A 19171-nucleotide genomic window follows, 5' to 3' on the forward strand; every position below is an offset into this window, starting at 1 on the left:
CCAAAGGAACTCGGAAGCAGGGACTCCAACGGCTACCTGCACACCCGTGTCCGCAGCAGCACGAGTCACAATGGCCGAAAGGTGGAAGCAACCCAAGCGTCTGTCGAAAGAACAGACAAAGCGGGACCGATACACACACACGACAGAGTGTTTTTCAGCTCGAAAAAGGAAAGAGGCACCGACACACGCCACAGTTGGGATGAGCCTTGAGAACATCACTCGAATGGAAATAAAGCCAGTCACAAGAGGACAGATGCTGTGCGAAGCCACTCACGTGAGGGTAGGTGCAAGAGTCGAGTCAAATCCGTAGAGACAGAAAGAAAAGAAGTTAAGAGGGGCTGGAGGTGGAAACTGGGAAATCAGCATCGATGCGGACAGAGCTTCAGTTTGGGAAGACGAAGAAGTTCTGGAGTCGGGCGGCAGTGACAGTCACGTAACAACATGAACGCACTCGACACCACTGTCTGTACACTTAAGTACGGGGGCGCCTGGGGGGCTCCGTCGGTTAAGCGTCCGACTTCGGCTCAGGTCATGATCTCACAGTTTGTGGGTTCGAGTCCCACCTCGGGCTCTGTGCTGATGGCTCGGGGCCTGGAGCCTGCTTCGGATTCTGTGCCTCCCTCTCTCTCTGCCCCTCCCCTGCTCACTCTGTCTCTCTCTCCTTCAAAAATAAACATTAAGAAAAATCATTAAAATGGTAAATGTTATCACATATATTTTACCACAAAAAAGTTACCATCAAGGATTTTTAAGAAATTATTCTGTATTCCATAAAAAACCCTAGAAGAGAAACAACTCCTGAAGACGCACACAACAGGAATGACGATTTACGTCAGAGCAGTGTGGAGACAAGAGGGAAACGGACAAAGCAGGCGCCAGAAGCAGCACTGACGGCACTGCTGGGACAGGAGACGCGCAGGAGAAGATGCAGCCACGCCACCGGCAAGAATGGAAGCGAGACGGAGGCTGGCTGGCCGCAGGGGGTTTGCCTCCCCAGTCGGTGACAGTGACCACAGAGGCGATGCATGCCCCGCCCTCAGCCAGCGCAGCAAGCCTCTGGTCACAAAAGCTCTGCCTCTGCCGTGGGCTCTCAAATGCCGTGTGCTGGAGAGACGGCTTAGCACTTAGGTGAAAAAAACCCACAAGTCCATTTTAAAGATACACAAACAAGCTCACCAAAGCGTGGTTTGTAACAGCAAAAAAATAATAATAATAATGAAAGCCCACAAAGTCCCTCAAAGACTCAATCACGATACCCATAAACAGTGAACTACTTCCCAATTTATGAAGTATAGAGTAGGTACACATCCAGGAACATAAAAATGTGTAATTTTTTAGATTTGTAAGCTGATTTGTATTATAAAATACTTGCTCACCAGAAAAAGCTCAAGTACAGTAAAAGTTCCCTGAAAACCTGAAAGTTTCTCGCTGCATCAAACAGTCACGGTTGAGATGTTCACTACACTGTTTTGCCACTTCTAGTCACAAGTAGCTCCCGCTGCACAGCCCACGTCATCCACTGGTGGTGTGAGGGTGTAGGCCCGGACGCCTCCTAAGAATGTGCAGGTGCGGGGCGCCTGGGTGGCGCAGTCGGTTAAGCGTCCGACTTCAGCCAGGTCACGATCTCGCGGTCCGTGAGTTCGAGCCCCGCGTCGGGCTCTGGGCTGATGGCTCAGAGCCTGGAGCCTGTTTCCGATTCTGTGTCTCCCTCTCTCTCCGCCCCTCCCCCGTTCATGCTCTGTCTCTCTCTGTCCCAAAAATAAATAAACGTTGAATGTGCAGGTGCATCCGTGTGAGGCTACACCGTGGAAGGTCATACATGCAACACAGGCAGTCGAGCACGTGAGGATTCTTCTTCCCACATTGTGCATTCTTGTGAATTTACAGTGCTTTCTATCATGCAAAAGTTTATCATTGGTACGTAATCAAATTGGAAATATCTCCCTTCATGGTTTCCGATGTGCATGTCATAATTAGAAAGGTTTTTGCACCTCACCTGGGTTTTCTAGAGCACTGACAAATTTACTCAAGCGCAGACAGAAAATATGCACATTTAACTTTTTTTTTTATTGAAGTAGAATTACCATACGAAGTATAACAGGTGTATAATGCTGATTCGACAACTCCATACGTCACCCGGGGCTCACCACAATGCAGTCACCCACCGTACAACGCTACCTCGACTTTACTGACGATTCCCTACGCTGTACTTTTCATCATGGTGACCTGTTTTACAATAGGAGGTTTGTACCTCTTGAGCCCCATTTATCTATTTCACCTACCCTCCCTCCTCCCTCTGGCAACCACCAGTTTGTTCTCTGTATTGAAGAGTCTATTTTTTGGTTGGTTGTTTTTTCAATTCCACGTATAAATGAGATCATCTGGTATTTGTCCTTTTCTGTCTGACTTACTTCTTTTAGCATAGTATCTTCTGAGCCTACCCACGTTGCTGTAAATGACCAGCTCTCCCTCTTTAGTATGGCTGAGTGATATTCCACCGCGGATATACACCCGCACTTAATTTCTGCATAAAGGTGGAAGGACCGAGCCGCACTGACAGAGAGCGCGCAGCTTGACAGAGTGCCTTCATTCAGTCTGTCAGGCAGCCCTCTGCCACCTGCGACCACCCTCAGCTCCCCGAGAGGGAACAGGAGCGCCGCGCGGCCCGGCCTCTGCCGCTGGCGCTGACTGCACCACACCTGTGCATGCCCTGTAGGCAGATGCACAGGCCGCCTGGACGCAGGGTCCTGCCAGGACACTACTTCGTCACAGGTCTGCGCATCCTGTGACAAAGCACTTCAAAATATGCACTTTTCACTAACATATGTTAGTTTGATCACCAGAAAGCAATTTCTACATCGTAGGAAGACGCCACGCAACACAGACTCACCTGGCTCAGCCTCATGTCCATCAAAGTATTCCTCGCTTGGCCGATCTTCCTCATGTCCAGCTCACCTGTGCCAGGTGTCATCAATCCAGGTGTCATTCCACCTGGGTATGGGGTGTTCAGTCCACCTGGATAGGGTGTGTTAAGACCTCCAAATTGCTGGGGGAGGAGGGGGAGAGGACAAAAAACACTGGGTTGCATTTTCATGCGCAAGAATCCCATCACTCTGAAATCTTTCCAGGGTAGCCTGATATACATGCAGCTATACAGACTCAGCCACAGTTCAGCTTCTGAACCACAGAAGCACTTACTCTAACACCACCCATGGCTCCCACTACTGATCTCTCTAATGAGGCTAAAGACCTAGTCGCCTTCTTTTCAGATGCTCACAGTTTGTCGAGGATCCACTGAAGTATGGTTCTCTCCAGTCTGTAAATGTTTGGCGAAGAAACTGTCGGGAACGGGAGTCAGCTTCTCATAGCGCGGGTTCCGCTGGCGTTTGTTTCTGGCATCACCAACCTCGGGAATGCTCAGCCACTCTTCTTCTGTGACTTCTGCCAACTTCCTCTGGAAACATTCGACCCCCGAGAAACATGAATTCTCTGGTAGACTTTCATGTGCACCTGAAAACCTATGTTCTCCCTGACCCCTGGTCCCCAACTCATCGTGGTTTAGAAAGAATTCTGATGCAGAAATTATCTACTTCACTCAGAAAATTCAATGTCTTGGATCTACTCCACTTCACTCAAATGTAAATTGTTCTGTCAAAGCCCAGAGGACTGTGTGGAGAACCTTATGCACAAACAGAATTAAAGTTACTAAGAAAATAAGCTCACAAGTCCCATTTTTTTCAGCAGAGGGAGAAAGAACTTTTTCTTTGCACACATATACATAAAATTAAACACTAAAGCAGGGACCTTCTGCTATCACATGAATTCAATAAGGAGCAAGCTGGGGCACCTGGGCGGCTCAGTCAGTTGAGCATTCAACTCTCGATTTTGGCTCAGGTCACGATCCCATGGTTGTGGGACGGAGCCCCGTGTCGGACTCCTCACTGAGCACAGAGCCTGCTTAGGATTTTCTCTCCCCCACTCTCTCCCCCTCGCCTGCTCATGCTCACTCGCACTCTTTCAAAATAAATAAGTAAATATTTAAAAAGATAAAAAATTAAAAAAGAGCAAAGTTAGTAAAGTCTCATCAATCCTACCCCATTCTCTGCTGGGTAACTTAGATGCATGAGAAAGTGCATGCCATCCATCCACTTACTTTCAGATCTGAGAACTGTTGTTGGATTTTGGGCCGTTCCATTCGGTACTTCTCAATTTCTTCTTTCTCTCTTTGCTCCCTAGAAAGTAAAATGTGTGCATCCATTAGAAATACTCGACGTCAGGGCACCTGGGTGGCTCAGTTGGTTAAGCATCCTACTCTTGATTTCAGCTCAGGTCATGATCCCAGGATCATGAGATTGAGGCCTGCATAAGGCTCTGTGCTGGGTATGGAGTCTGATTAAGATTCTCTCTCTCCCTCTCCCTCTGCCCCTTCCCCCACGTTCACACATGCACACTCCCTCTCAAAAAAAGAGAAATACTGGACGTCAATTCTGAAACGAAATCATTTTATTATTCTTCATTAAGTCACCAAAAGAATAATTCCACACACTCAGCAGCTCAATCAAATATACTTTAAAGTATCAATGGATACATCCATAATTATATTGACTCAATTATTTACCAAATGAAAACAGGCAGAAATTCACTAAAATAAAAGTAAGCTGGGGTGCCTGGATGATTCGGTTAAGCATCCAACTCTTGATTTCAGCTCAGGTCATGATCCCATGCGTGGTTCATGAGATCCGACCCCACATCAGGCTTTGCATTGACAGCACAAAGCCTGCTTAGGATTCTCTCTCTCTCTCTCTCTCTCTCTCTCACTGTCCCTCCCCCATGAGTTCAAGTGTACATGCTCTCTCCCCACTCTCTCTCTCAAAATAAATAAACTTAAAAAAAAGGGGGGTAGGGGGCAGGTTATCTTACCCTGATAAAAATACTTGCATTTGAATATGAGTGCATTTACACCTTTAAAATTCTACAAAATCCCAAAGGTAGATCCATCCCGTGAAAACTGAACCACTGTCCTAGTTGCTCACCTGACTCTCAGCCTGTCACTGCTTCCCTCCCTTCCGAGCAGCCAGTGCACCTCTAAAGACAGCCTTCTGCTCCATGTGCCAGAACTAATGGGCTGTCTCATCAATCCATGCAACTGGCCTTCAGGGACAGAGAGCTACCGGGTTCTGGTGGTTTAGGACCAGGTCTAGGCACTGGGAAGAAATTTATGGGTTACTGTAACAAAGCATCAACCAAGTTAAACAAGAGTTAATGTGACCCATGTAACTAATACTTCCTAACATTGAGATTTACGTTTTCTTCATAAGGTAAAGAGGAAAACAGCAGGCACGGGAATGTGTTATGACAAATGACGCGATTGGAAAAGACCAGCACCTCCCCAGAAGCTGGAGACAGTTAGTCCTCATGGCTCCTAATGAAAAGCAACACACATAGGGGAGAAGCTGCCCCTATCAGCTTTTCTGGTCAAACTCGTTTTACCTGATTTTAATGCAGCCTCAGGATCCAATTCCCACTCCACAGGGAATACTGTGAGCAGGTTAAGGGCACCCGAGGAGATGGGCAACCACTCCATAACTCACGCCCTGCCAGCAAACAACTGATCTCTTCAAAAAGCCAATGGCACAAAAACTTTAAAAAGGCAGGGTAAGGGGACAGACTTAAGAGACAGGAAACGAGGAGTGGTTTTGATTGTATCTTGGTTTGGAAAAGAGCAGTTCTACTATGTTCTGGAGACCAGCAGAAAAATATGCGGGTGCCTGGATGGCTCAGTTAGTTAAGCGTCCGACTTCAGCTCAGCTCAAGATCTCACGGTTGTTGAGTTTGAGCCCCGAGTCAGGCTCTGTGCTTGCCGACAGCTTGGAGCCTGGAGCCTGCTTCGGATTCTGTGTCTCTCCCTCTCTCTGCCCCTCCCCTGCTCACACTCTGTCTCTATCAAAAATAAATAGGGGCGCCTGGGTGGCGCAGTCGGTTAAGTGTCCGACTTCAGCTCAGGTCACGATCTTGCGGTCCGTGAGTTCGAGCCCCGCGTCAGGCTCTGGGCTGACGGCTCAGAGCCTGGAGCCTGTTTCCGATTCTGTGTCTCCTTCTCTCTCTGCCCCTCCCCCCTTCATGCTCTGTCTCTCTCTGTCTCAAAAATAAATAAACGTTAAAAAAAAAAATTTAAAAAATAAATAAATAAATAAATAAACATTGGGGCGCCTGGGTGGCTCAGTCGGTTGAGCATCTGACTTTAGCTCAGGTAATGGTCTCGCAATTTGTGGGTTTGAGCCCTGCATCGGGCTCTGTGCTAACAAACAGCTCAGAGCCTGCAGCCTGCTTCAGATTCTCTCTCTCTCTCTCTCTCTCTCTCTCTCTCCCCCTCCCCTGCTCATGCTCTCCCTCTGACTCTCGAAAATGAATAAATGTTAAAAATAATAAGTAAATGAATAAACATTAAAAAACTTTTTTTCTTAAGAAAATACGGATATGGACTGGCTGTCAGGTAGTCATTGGAATAAAGCTTTGGGGTTCATGCTGCTGGGGGCAATAAAGGTGCTGCACCAGTGCAGAGGATAAACTGACCCTGACACGACCCAGCAAAGACCACCAGCGGATGTGGGAGAAGCAAATGTACCAGCTGTGTAGCCAGGGCTGAGACTACACGAGGGCACGGTCGGCTGCACTGTCCCACTGGTTTGTATCGTAAAAAGTACTCCTAACAGAAGTTTTCAAAGTCAAGCATTTTTCCAAAACCACTTAATGAGATGACTTTCTACACGTATCCATGTCCCCCAGTTTTTGAAGTGAATTCTAGAAGACTGAAATTCAACCTTCTTTAATATGCAAAACCACATATACTTAATAACTAGATGTATATAAAATAACGCACGTCTATGTAATAACAAATAACAAGCGTTACAAAAAGCCCTGAACAACTGTATTTCGCCCTTCCAAAATAAAAACTCTACACACATCATGGGAAGTTACTAAATTGCATGTGTAAGAAGCAATGTTAACTATCACTTTCTGGACTTATGACCAAACATAACCCTTTTATCTATACTTGGTCTCACTGTCCCAATATTCTATAACGAAAACACATTCTTTCAGTAGTAAAAAAAAAATTACAGCTTTCTTATTTGTAACTTGTTTCATTTTTAAAATTTGTTTTACAAATCATAAAAAAACTTACAGAACAATATAACTTATTATGGTTTAAAAGATTATGTGTTCGCTTTGTTTTAATTTCCCCAGAAACAAGGTCGGGGAATTCAGAAAGCTGCCATATCAAATGGAGACTGAAGTAACATCAATGAACAGATTTGCTAAACCAAAGTTCAGGGCAAGACACCCACCTGAGAACCCACAGAGAAACCACATCTTCTCTTGAACAGGCCCCCAAGGACAGAGTGCACCTGCTCCCTCCAGGCTCACTGTCATCTATCCCCACCTGCCCAGCCTGACTCCCCACAGTCCCAACGCAGTCCCAGTGCTGTCGTGGGGACCAAGATTCTCAAGCCACAGCCCCTGCCTACAAGGACTTACATATTCATCTGTCATCTTCAGCTAACTTCCAAATTACTTAATAAGTATCAACTAACATCACTACACCCCTCTCAAAGACAGTAATCCTGACGTGTGATCAAAACAATCCCTCAAATTCTGTAGATTTCTGGAAAACAATAGAGTTCTTAAGCTCTCCACTCCAGTCCCCAGCCCTAACGCTACTCTCCAACAGCCTGGCACTTATCCAAGTGTGGCTGCCATAAATTAAGATCCAGGTGGCCTCAGAGCTGAGCAGACACGTGCATTGCTCTTGCAACTTTTCTCCACATCTGAAGTAAGTCAAAGCAAATATCTCTTTTAAAGTTAGGTAAATACAGGGGCACCTGACTGGCTCAATCAGTGAGCATATGACTCCTGATTTTGGGTGTGAGTTCAAACCCCACGGGTACAGAGATTAGTGCCTGGGTGGCTCAGTCGGTTAAGCATCCAACTTCAGCTCAGGTCATGATCTCCCAGTTTGTGGGCTCCAGCTGTGCTGACAGCAGGGAGCCTGGAGCCCGCTTTGGATGCTGTGTCTCCCTCTCTGCCCTTCCTCCACTTGCACTCTCTCTCTCTCAAAAATAAACAAACGTCAAAAAATAAATACAATACAATCTTAATGCAGCACCTGGGAGGCTCAGTTGGTGGAGCGTCCAACTTTGGCTCAGGTCATAATCTCACGGTTCATGGGTCCGAGCCCTGCATTAGGCTCTGCTCTTGACAGTTCAGAGCCTGCCAGGGATTCTCTCTCCCCCCTCTCTCTGTCATTCTCCCAATTCACGCATGCACATTCTCTCTATCTCTCAAAATAAATAAACTATTAAAATAAATAAATAGAATTAAAAGCAAGAGAAAGAAAAAAGGAAGGAGAAAGAGAGTTGGGTAAATACAGTGTAAAGGGCAGAAATTTACATTACCTCCTTTCTTTCCTTCTCTCATCCATCCTTTTATCCAGAGCGGCATAGATAGCATCCGCTTCCTCGTCATCTTTTTCGTAGGGCCCACTGGAGAAGAGGCTCCCAGCATAACCATTAAACTAAGGACACAACAACACACTTAGAGGGTCAGCTTTACCCCCAACACAATCCCCACAAGCAGAAACAGAGAACACCTCTAGCTGTAAAACGTTTGTTAAACAATTTTTCTCAATCCGACAATCCCAAACTGAGGGAAAATAAAGTCAGTCATCTGTACTGCTCACAAGTATCATGGGCATGAAAGATAAAGGAGCTACCCAGATGGGAAGGGACCAAGAGACACAGCCAGTGCAGTGCAGGGTCCTGGACTGGGTGCACCAGAAACAAGACACCAGGGGAAAACGGATGGAACGCAAATGAGGCCTACGGGTTAGGTACACAGCCAACAGTGTTGTGTCAATGTTAGTTTCCTGGTTTCAAGAACTGTACTAAGGTCACATGAGACGAGGAGAAGCTAGTGAAGGCATTTTCCACGTGATTTTTGCAAGTTCCCTGGAAGTTTAAAATCATTTCAGAATTGGGGCGCCTGGGTGGCTCAGTCGGTTGAGCATCCGGCTTCAGCTCAGGTCATGATCTCGCGGTCTGTGGGTTCGAGCCCCATGTCGGGCTCTGTGCTGACAGCTCAGAGGCTGGAGCCTGCTTCGGATTCTGTGTCTCCCTCTCTCTCTGCCCCTCCCCTGCTCACGCTCTCTCTCTCTCTCTCTCAAAAATGAATAAACGTTAAAAAAAAAAAGTTTTTTTTTTAAATCATTTCAGAATTGAAAATTTTAAAATCTTTTCCTGAGTAAAAATGCCACCTGTTAGAACACACGTGAAGAAAACCTCAACTGGCCAAATACTAACTAACTAAGAGAGTATGCACTGAAACAAAATAGACAATCATCGTCAATTCCACCTGGAATTTTCATTATTGAAAACAAGCCAAGGGGCGCCTGGGTGGCGCAGTCGGTTAGGCGTCCGACTTCAGCCAGGTCACGATCGAGCCCCGCATCAGGCTCTGGGCTGATGGCTCAGAGCCTGGAGCCTGTTTCCGATTCTGTGTCTCCCTCTCTCTCTGCCCCTCCCCTGTTCATGCTCTGTCTCTCTCTGTCCCAAAAATGAATAAACGTTGAAAAAAAAAAAAAAAAAAAAAAAAAACAAGCCAAGACAAAACCCCAGGGCTAGTACATCTCTTCTGAAGATACAACAGTGCACGTATCTTTGTCTGTCCTGCTCCCTTCCTGCCCTCTGCTGAGAGTACCCTGGGCACAGCAGAGGCGCTAGCTGTACTGGCCTCTCTGAGCCCGTCGCCAGAGATGCCAAGGGCACACGGGGTCAAGAAGCTGGTCGGCCCTTCTGGGGACCGGCTGGGAGCGCGCCACGAGTCACCTCATCGTAGTTGGTGTCATTCAGATCCTCATCGTCATCATCCGCAGCTTGGCTTTTCTTCATCTGGTCCCCGACGGTCCTCTTGCCCGGGGGCGCGTGGCGGTCATCCACAGGGTCATTTGCGTCCCGGGCGGGCCCAATGTCTGACCGGGTGGTGAAGCCAGTGGCACTGCAGGAGACCCCAAGACACCCATTTATCCAGGCGAACTTGTTCCTTTGTTCTCCCTCCACGGTCCCCGCTTAATAACCCCTCTTTTTCTCGCATCTCTGGGAAGGCACCAAAGCGCCAGGCAGGAAGGAACCAAGCACGCTGTGCTCGCCAACGTTACTAGTCTGTTCTCTTCAGGACAGAAAGCTTCCGACCTACCCTGAGGAGGTTACCAAGGCCCCACATTCTCCTTGAGAGACTCACCAGAGCATCGGACCTCCCTCTGCCCAGGTTCCCGCCTCCCATTTCCAATAACCTGCTGATCGCGTCCCCCACACATCCAAGGAGGCCCTCAACCCCAATGTGACCCAACCAGAATTCCTTTTCTGTGCTTATCCTGCAGCCGCCCTGGGGTGTTTCCAAGTACCAGGCGGGCACCAGACCACCGGCCTCACCTCCGTGCCTTCTTCTCCATCCCATCAGTACCAAGTTCCACTGAGTCTACCTCTGAAACCCCTCCTCCCCAAACCTTGACTCCCATCACAGCCGGGAACCAACTTCGCTACCCCTGCCTCTAGCCTTCTTCTCGTTTCAGCACAGTCTGACCATGGCGCTCTGACGGCTCTGTCTCTCCTACAGGAACTCTGGCCCCTCCACCCCTGCACCTTCCACCCAACAGACCCCTTGAGAGTCCCTCAGCTTCCTCCACACCAGGCCTTTTTTCTTCACCACCCAACACACAGTGTCAGTCACACACATTTCTACATCCCTAAATCCCAATCTTCTACCAAATAGGGCTCAAATGCTACCACTCGATAGAGCATTCCCTGACCGCTGGGACCCAAGAGTTCCAAATCTGTTCCTTTTTAGGGGCACCTGCATGGCTCAGTGGGTTAAGCATCGACTCTTTTTTTTAATGTTTATTTATATTTGAGAGAGAGAGACAGAGTGTGAGCAGGGAAGGGGCAGAGAGAGAGGGAGACACAGAATCCGAAGCAGGCTCCAGGCTCTGGGCTGTCAGCACAGAACCCAACATGGGGCTCGAACCCACGAACCGTGAGATCGTGACCTGAGCCGAAGTCGGACACTCAACTGACTGAGCCCCCCAGGCATCCCTGCGTTGACTGCTGATCACAGTCTGTGAGTTCAATCAAGCCCCACATCCAATGCCTCACTGACAGCGTGGAGACTGCTTGGGACTCTCTCCCTCCCTCTCCTTCTGCCCTTCCCCTCATGTACATGCACGCTCTCTCTCTGTCTCTGTCTCTCTCAAAACAAATAAACTTTAGGGAAAAAAGGCTTAAAAAACGAATCTGTTCCTCTTTATATATTTAGTAATGCAAAGACCTCACCTCTCCTGGTAGGAGGTCTTCTGAAGATGATGCCAGTGAGACTTGTGTGTTCCCCACTCCAACCTTAACCCCCCACAGGGCAACCTGATAGCTTCCCTGAACAAATGAATAACCAAACAAACAGAATGATGATGACTGCTCATTTATTCAACCTCTTGTGACAGTAATCCGTGTGACAGGCGCGGGAGACCCAGTCACAAGCCTCACAGATGCCCTGCCTGCCTGAGCTGAGAGTTCCAACACCCAGTGTATGACGACCAACACCACGGGGAAAGAAGGGGGCACTGGGAGCCGCCCCACAGAGGAATCTGGCCGGGAAAGGATCACTTATGCTTTCGACAAGGGTGTGGGGTCTGCCTGGCCTGGGGAGAGTAGCCGCGGTGTTCCTACCACCCGCCAAAGATTCCCGTAATCCTCACTGCAGACCTGCTCACAGATCATCTAACAGATCCAAACACGGGCTCGCGTCGTCTAGGGAGCCCAAGCCTCGCGTCGTCTAGGGAGCAAGCAGAAGTGGTACTCAGCTCTGGTCCACCCCAAAGCATCATTCTTCTACATGGATTAAACCAAGCCCAGGGACGTCTTGCAAACAGTGTGGCCACAGATCCTAATCTGTCATCCCTCTCGAGAAATCTTCCCCGTCGCCAAGCTCCCCAAATCCGACTGATTCCAGAGGAGAAGCGTCGGGTAGTGAGGACGGTCTTGTCCGGGCCCGGGCCGGCCCCCAGCCCCTCTTCCCCAAGCGCGCGCGGCCCGCTCTGCTCGCCGGGCCCCGGGGCCCGCGCCGCCGGCTCCCTCCCCTCAAGCGCCGCGGCTCGCCCCCAGCCTTACCCCCGGCCCAGCCCCGGCACATAGCCGAGAGGAGCGGGCATGCCCAAGAACGGCTTCTTCTTCTTGTTCATGGCGCCGGTGACGACCACCGCCGGAGAGGAAGAGGGGACGGAGGCCGCGACCGCAGGAGAAAGACCACAGACGTCCCAGACTCCTCAGCAGGAAGAGCTCCCGGGCCCTGCGTCACCCGCGCCCCGGAAGCAATGGTCGCCGGCCGCACGAAGCCCCGCCCACTCCGCATTCCTCTGGCGGAAGTTCCTGAAAACCGACTTCCGGCACCGGCGAAGGGGCGGGGATGTGGCAGGCGCACGCGCGGGGCGCCTGATAGTGGGGAGGCGTGCGAATCGCCCAGCTGAAGACCTCCTGGAGCGACATCATCCTGGAAAAAAACCTGCAGGACCTCAAAACTCAGCCTGGGGCATCTTTACTTACTGCGTGTTTTCGACGCATTTCCGAGGAGACCTGCCTGCATGAGCGGGACCCATGGGTCCCCTCCCCGAGTCCGCCTGACCGCCGGGGACCGCTCATAATCAGGCCTAGCCATTCACCTTTCCCTTCAGAATCGTCCTGGCCCTGGGGCAGGCCTTAACTAACACATCTGAGCGGGGCTGCACCTGACTAGTTGTGGACAGCTTGTGTGCGGTGTATGTGTCCTGATCGTGGGCACACCTGTCTGCTCGTGCCCCAGGGTGCAGGCTGCTGTTCTAGCTCTCAGCGCTCAGGTTCCCCGGGCTCCAGTTCAGGCACCAGTCCCTGTACAGGCTCCACTCCCACCCCCACCACACCTTGAACATGGCAGTGAGGGCAGAAGCGCAGCCCCTACAGGGCCAATTGGCGAAAATAAGTAAAGGCAGTAGATATGTTGGGAACAATTCGGTATGTGGGCATGCGTGGCCACAGCATGTGGATGAATTCGGTGCAGATCTCTACTTGCGTGTGTTGGTGGACATGGGTACCAGTCAGATCACCTGTGCTCGTGTTTCAGGTGGACATACATGATGACTCTGCATACGTTTCTGTATCTCCGCGTGTACCTTTGCTCATTCTGTGGGACATCCTCCAGCAGCCCACATATACCTGGGGAGAGTGCTCAGACTTGGCAGAGCAAGCGAAACTCAGTGGGTAGCCTCTGGACAGGGCAGCCCCCAGCCCACCCTGGCACTTCTCAGCGGGGTCCTGGAACAAACACATCCCTCCTGCCTGCTGCAGCCTCCTTGGAGCTTCTCTCTCCTCCCCATTCCCAGCCAACCCCCTTTTGGTGCCACATCCTGAGCACCGAGTCAGCTTCTGGGGCTACAGAGGGAAGGGGAGAGACCCTGGCTGTCTTCCTGGAGTTCACATTGTGGTGGGGGTTAAGAGAGGGTCTAGGGAAGCAAGTGCCCATTTGAGGAGAGATCTCTGGATAGGTGTGAAGAATGCGTAAAAAAAGGAGTGAGTCGGTAATCTGAGGTAGGAGAATGAAGGGAAGTGGTTGCAAGGCATCGGTCTGGCCTTTGACCTGGGCTCCGGTGGACAGAAGATCCCAGGAGCAGGTAGGATACTCCCCTCCTACCCCTTCCTTCCCCGCGCGAAAGATCGCATCTTTATTTCCCTGCCTCAGAAGCCCCTTCAGACGTCGGGATCCCGTATAGGTGCACAGAATCACTGTTCCTTGAAGCCATGCCCAGGTGCGTAAGGTCGTCCCTTACCCTGGCAGACACCCTTTGCATACGCAGACCTGCGCGCCGCCGACACACCTCGGAGCTCCCGGAGCGCGCCCAGCACTCAGGGCTCAGAGGCAGGTGCCTCGCCGCGCAGACTCGCCGGGCGCGGGGACCGGCTCGGGCGCGGGGCCGGCTGGGGCGGGGCAGCGGCGCGCGTTCCCCGCCGGCCACACGGGCCGCCTTGCGCCCGGCGAGGGGCGTGTGCACGGGCCCGGGATCCTTGGGCCCCATGTTCACGGAGCTAAGGACCAAGCTGAGCCCCCCGCGAGGCCGCGCCGGGGCTGTGCGCGCCGGCTTCGGGGAGCGCCGGGATGTGGACGGTGAGCAGGGCTTCGGGGATATCGCAGGTTGGGGGCTCGAGAGGAACCGAGAGGAACGGGGGCGGGAACTGGCGGACTCCAAGTGGCGGCTTGGCGCGGACTGGGGGGCGCGTCCTGGCCGAACGGGGTCTCCGGTGTCTTTGTCCTGAGCTGGGGCGGCGGGACGGGTAGCCTCAGGCCTCGGGGATCAGCGCACCCTTGGCTGGAAGGAGGTTATGGGCTGGGGCTCCTGTCCTCAGGCTCGCACCATCCTGCGGTCACCTTTTCCCTCGCGCGAGCTCCCCTTCCTTCCCCAGCTCTTGCAGTGGGGCCGAGAGGGAGCCGAGGCCACAGTCGGGCTTGGGCGCCCCCGCCCCATTTTATGCTGGAATTCTGACGCTGGGGCTAAGAGGGAGGGGACGGAACGACGGGCAGACGGACGGAAAGATGGAGATCCCTCCTGGTGCTGGGCAGGAAATGGGCGGGGCCCGGCTGTACCCTGACAGGTGCAGCGCGCTCGGTGGCGTCCGACTGGTTCGCCCAGAGCTTAGCTCTGGGGCCCCGGCCCTGCACGGCTCCGCTCGCGAGGCCCTGAGACGCGAGGCCGAGCGGCACAGGCACCTGTGTCCTGAAAGATTTATTAATCTTTTTCCACGATACTAGAAGCCACAACGGGGCAGCCACACCACACCTGGACCTCAATTTTAGAGTCACCTGGTGTCATCCAATTCCAGAACGTTGTAAGAATGAAGGGGGGATGTTAAGTCGGAGGAATCTTAAGGGGTAGAAGGAGGGGAAGTAATGGGTTTCCCCCGATACCGAGACCTCTTGGGCACATCGCCAAACCCTGCCCTCAGTTGTGGCTGCGAGGTTGTGTCCATGGGAGGCAGGGTCTCTCATTCTACTGCTGAGAGCCAGTGGGGCAAGCGCCCTGGCCAAGAACCTGATTCTGCCTGCTGAGTTGGGGCCTGGATGCTGTAAAGATGAGGGCACACCTGGGCCCTATCTCTCCCTAGGGTTCTGTTGACTTGTGGATACCACACAGAGCCTTGGTCCACCCACCCATCCATCCATTAATCCACAGTATTTCTGGGCACCTCCTTTGTGCCCAGACCTGTGCAAGGTGTTGGGAGGAGCTCATCGGGGTGTCTGCCCTCCGATGACCTATGTCAGCAACAAGCCCAGAAATGAGAGTGAAACTGAAACTTCAAGAGTAAAATGAAGTCTGTGTGGGGAATAGAGGGCGCAAGGTGTCACTGGACCCTCTGAGCATACGGCTGGACCCTGCACAACTATGCTGAGCAGCCCATGCCCTCTGGAAGCCCACTACCCCCAGGAGCTGTCCTGGGCCAAGGGCTCTGCGGCAGGTGGAGGAGAGCCATCCTGGTTATTGGCTGACCCAGAGTTCATTCAGGCCTCTTGTTGGTGGGTCAGCAGATGAGCAGAGCACAACAGGGCAGGAGCCAAGTCTCAGATGCTAGGTATGGCTGCAGAGACTGGGTGCCCTCACTGGTGAGGGGCAGGCAGCATACTCAGGGGGTTCCCACCATGCAGGCTCTCCCAGGACATAGGGGCCAGTGCTCCCTCACAAGCAGGTCCTGTCTTTGTGCCCTGCCCCACTCTGGTTCAGCACGTGTCAGCCCAAGGCAAGGGTAAGATCAGGCCCGACTCAGGATAGCCCCTCGCCAGGCTATAAGTCCTAGGCTCCCTGGTGGGCACATTTCCTCTCTAATCTAAGCACAGTCCTGTTCCCCAGAGTATGAACTGTGTACTCAGAAAAGGAAAGGTGTTTCTAGGTCGTCATCCTTGGGCTGGGTGGGTGCTCAAGACAGCTCTTGTGTACTTCCTTTCTGCTTTTGGGGGGTTGGGAACCTCTAACTGGGAAGGTGGCTCTCTGTGTTGGGAGGGAAGATGGGCTGGGCAGGGAGCTGGTTTGCAGAGAGAGGGTCCTCTGGCCCTGTCCCTGACCACTCTGACCAGGCACCCGTGCTCTACAGCCACGGCACACTTCAGCTTCTGCCGAACCCTCCTGGATCACACAGTGTCCACTGAGAGCATCCCTTGTCACCTGCCTCGGACGCCAGGCACCAGCCTCACGTGGCACGACTCCCGTAGCCAGAGGGCCGCTGGCGGCCGGCCAGTCAAGCTCCTGCAGCAGCCTGGCACAGAGGCCCCCCAGGTACGCACCCAGCATCCCCACCTCAGCCCCTGCCCTCCCCATCACCTCACTCCACCTGCCACCCATCTCCCCTGCAGGGCCGGCTATACTCCGACCACTATGGTCTGTACCACACAAGTCCCTCACTGGGTGGCCTGACGAGGCCTGTGGTTCTGTGGAGTCAGCAGGACGTCTGCAAGTGGCTCAAGAAGCACTGTCCCCACAACTACCTCGTCTACGTGGAGGCCTTCTCCCAGCACGCCATCACAGGTACCCTCAGTTGCTGGGGGTGTGAGGGGCATAAGGATCCCCTGGAGAGCCCCCCTCAGCCTGCCTCAGTTTCTTTTGCTATCATTTCTTCCTGTCTTCTGTTTCCTTCTAGTCAACCTCTCCTTCTAGGTTTGTCTCTTTGCAGAATCTGCCATTGCCTCCCCAGTGCATTTCTACCTTTTTCTGGCTTTTCTCTGCCCCGGCTCTGTCCGTCCTTGCCTTTCCTCTGCCTATCTCCCTCTTTCCTCTCCTTATTTCTCTGTCTCTGCCTCTCTTTCTCTTTAAGTCTATGTCCCCCTCTTCTCCCCCCACTTCTGCCTTGGCTCTTAATGCTCCTTGCGTGTTGACCTTGGCTTGACCCCTCCTCCCCTCTCTCCCAGGCCGGGCGCTGCTGAGGCTGAATGGGGAGAAACTGCAGCGGATGGGGCTGGCACAGGAGGCGCAGCGGCAGGAGGTGCTGCAGCAGGTGCTGCGCCTGCAGGTGCGCGAGGAGGGGCGGAGCCTGCAGCTGCTGAGCCAAGGTCAGTGGGAGGAGCCGGGGGGCCTGAGAGTCTTGGGGGGGGGGGCAGGGGGAGAGGCTGGGCCATGGGGCCAAGAGGAGGGTGGGTGAGTTGACCTCAGGGGGGCGGCTGTAGGACGCTGGTAAGGGCCATCCTGTGCCTGGCAGAGTGGAAGACGCCAGAGATCTCCACCCCTCCTCACCCCTACCCACCCCCGTAGCCTCCTTTGGAAACATGTCCTAGCTGCTGCCTGAGGCTTGAACCCCAGACCCCAGCACTGTGACCGGAGCCTGTGGCAAGGATGATGCATAGCTGGCACACAGCCCCTCTCGGACCCTGCAGGAGGCCCCAGGGGCTGAGCCCAGCCCGATGGACAGGTGGGACCAGGATTGCCATCTCTGGCTGTGCATTCCGGGCCGTTGAGCAGGTGCGGGCTGCTTGGGTGTGGCCCTTCCTTGCAGGACCTGAGCCCAAATGCACCCTCTGGTGCTGCTGGCAGCGTGTGGGGCAGCTACTTGGAGCCAGAGCAGGGTCTGGTTATCCCCCTAGACTCCCGGGGAGTCCGTTTATTTATATTCCCTTCACCCACACTGATGTCTGTGCCCCTGTTGCCTGCTGAATCACGCTTCCTTTGGGCATCCTGCCCTCCCCCAGGGCAAGAGGTCTGTCTGTCTGCCCATTTGTCCAGTTCTACACCCTCACCCAGCATCTAGAGGACAGGCGGAATAAGCTGTGGAAGCTCCCTCTGGCGAGTGCCCTCCCCTGCCCCACCCAGATAATCAGCAGCAGCCGCATCCCCACGCACACCATGCCAAGTGCGTGCCCTCGTGATTTCTGAAACCCTTGCCACGCCCCCATCTGTTCCCGGGAACTGTGGCAAGAGAGGTCTGGGGGTTGCTCAGGCGCCCAAGACCTAACCCAGCACCATGAGCACCCTATGACGGGGATCAGACCCAGCTGTCTCCTGGCCTTGGGTTTGGGTGTCCCCCCTCCTCCCACGGTTGCAGAGGCTGCCTCTGAGGGACAGTTGTGGGCATGTATTCTCACTGCTCCTCTCCCAAGAAAATCTGAATTCACACAAGAGACTGTCCTGAGGGCTGTGCCCCCGACCCCTGCCCCCCAGAGACCCAGCCAGCACCTGAGCAACCACTCTGTGAGCCAGAGGGCCCAAGGTTTGGGACGGGTGCTGCCCAGCAGAGGGACAGTGAGGGCAGTCCTGGTAGCCCCCACCTTCTTGCTCCTCTGCTTGCCCACTCCCCTAGGGAGCCCTGAAAATCTCAGGGATTGAGGCTGAGCCTCCAGCCTCCTCTCTGTGCCCCAAGCCAGCCTCCAGATGGGAAGTGGCTTTGTTGCAGGTCCCGAGTGGGATTTGGATAACTGGCCTGGTGCCCCCTATCCCGCGGGCCCCAGTAGGAAGCCCCCTCGTCCCTTCTGGCCACCCTGATTGCCACAGCCTGCCTTGTGCCATCACAACGTTGTCTTCTCCAGGGGGCCCTTCCTATCACTGCCGCAGTCTTCTCCCTCCTTTGTCTTGCCCCCCACCCTGCCATGCTTGTCTTGTCTTCTTTGTTTTGCGCTTTTTTATATTCTGACAAAGACCAGAAATAAACCTGGTTCTCAACTGCCCCAGTGTGGTGTTTGGCTCGGGCCAACTGGGTGTCTGAGAGTGGGAAGAGTCCTGGATGGAGGGCCCCTGGCTGTGGGAGGAGGCGGTGCCCGGTGCCCAGTTCAGGTGCCTCCACAGGGCCACTAGGGGGCAGTGGTGTCGCATCTTGACAGCACACCTGTTTACCCCAGAGCCGGGTGGGGAATCCTGGGCTCAGCCCTGTGGACTGCAGCCAGATGCACGGACGCAGGTGAGTTACTTTCCTGGGGCCTCCATAACGAATGACAGCTGGGAAGCTTAACACAACAGAAACTGATTTCATCACAGTAATGCAGGCTACCAGTCTGAAAACCAGCAGGACCACAGTCCCTCCCGGAGCACAGGACAGAACCCTTCCTCACCTCTCCCAGCTTCTCGCGGCTG

General features: G+C 53.0%; 2 protein-coding genes across 2 annotated transcripts in view; one reads left to right on the plus strand and one right to left on the minus strand.

Moving 5' to 3' along the window:
* Positions 1-12446, minus strand: part of PRPF6 (pre-mRNA processing factor 6) — a 49136-nt gene extending 36690 nt beyond the window's left edge. The window contains exons 1-6 of the mRNA XM_045443859.1: positions 12213-12446; positions 9882-10050; positions 8454-8572; positions 4154-4232; positions 3278-3454; positions 2891-3046 (exon numbers count right to left, since the gene is read on the minus strand). Coding sequence (XP_045299815.1) covers positions 2891-3046; positions 3278-3454; positions 4154-4232; positions 8454-8572; positions 9882-10050; positions 12213-12283 — 771 coding nt within the window. The 5' untranslated portion in view covers positions 12284-12446. The remainder of the gene's footprint in view (positions 1-2890; positions 3047-3277; positions 3455-4153; positions 4233-8453; positions 8573-9881; positions 10051-12212) is intronic.
* A 63-nt stretch (positions 12447-12509) lies between these two features.
* SAMD10 (sterile alpha motif domain containing 10) lies at positions 12510-18767 on the plus strand. Its single transcript, XM_045443860.1, has 5 exons — positions 12510-14235; positions 16212-16393; positions 16471-16642; positions 17023-17163; positions 17363-18767. The coding sequence occupies exons 1-5, from the start codon at positions 13872-13874 to the stop codon at positions 17383-17385; spliced, it is 882 nt and encodes a 293-aa protein (XP_045299816.1). The 5' UTR covers positions 12510-13871; the 3' UTR covers positions 17386-18767.
* Positions 18768-19171: the final 404 nt, after the last annotated feature.

Source organism: Leopardus geoffroyi, chromosome A3, assembly GCF_018350155.1.
Source record: "Leopardus geoffroyi isolate Oge1 chromosome A3, O.geoffroyi_Oge1_pat1.0, whole genome shotgun sequence".
NCBI lineage: Eukaryota > Metazoa > Chordata > Mammalia > Carnivora > Felidae > Leopardus > Leopardus geoffroyi.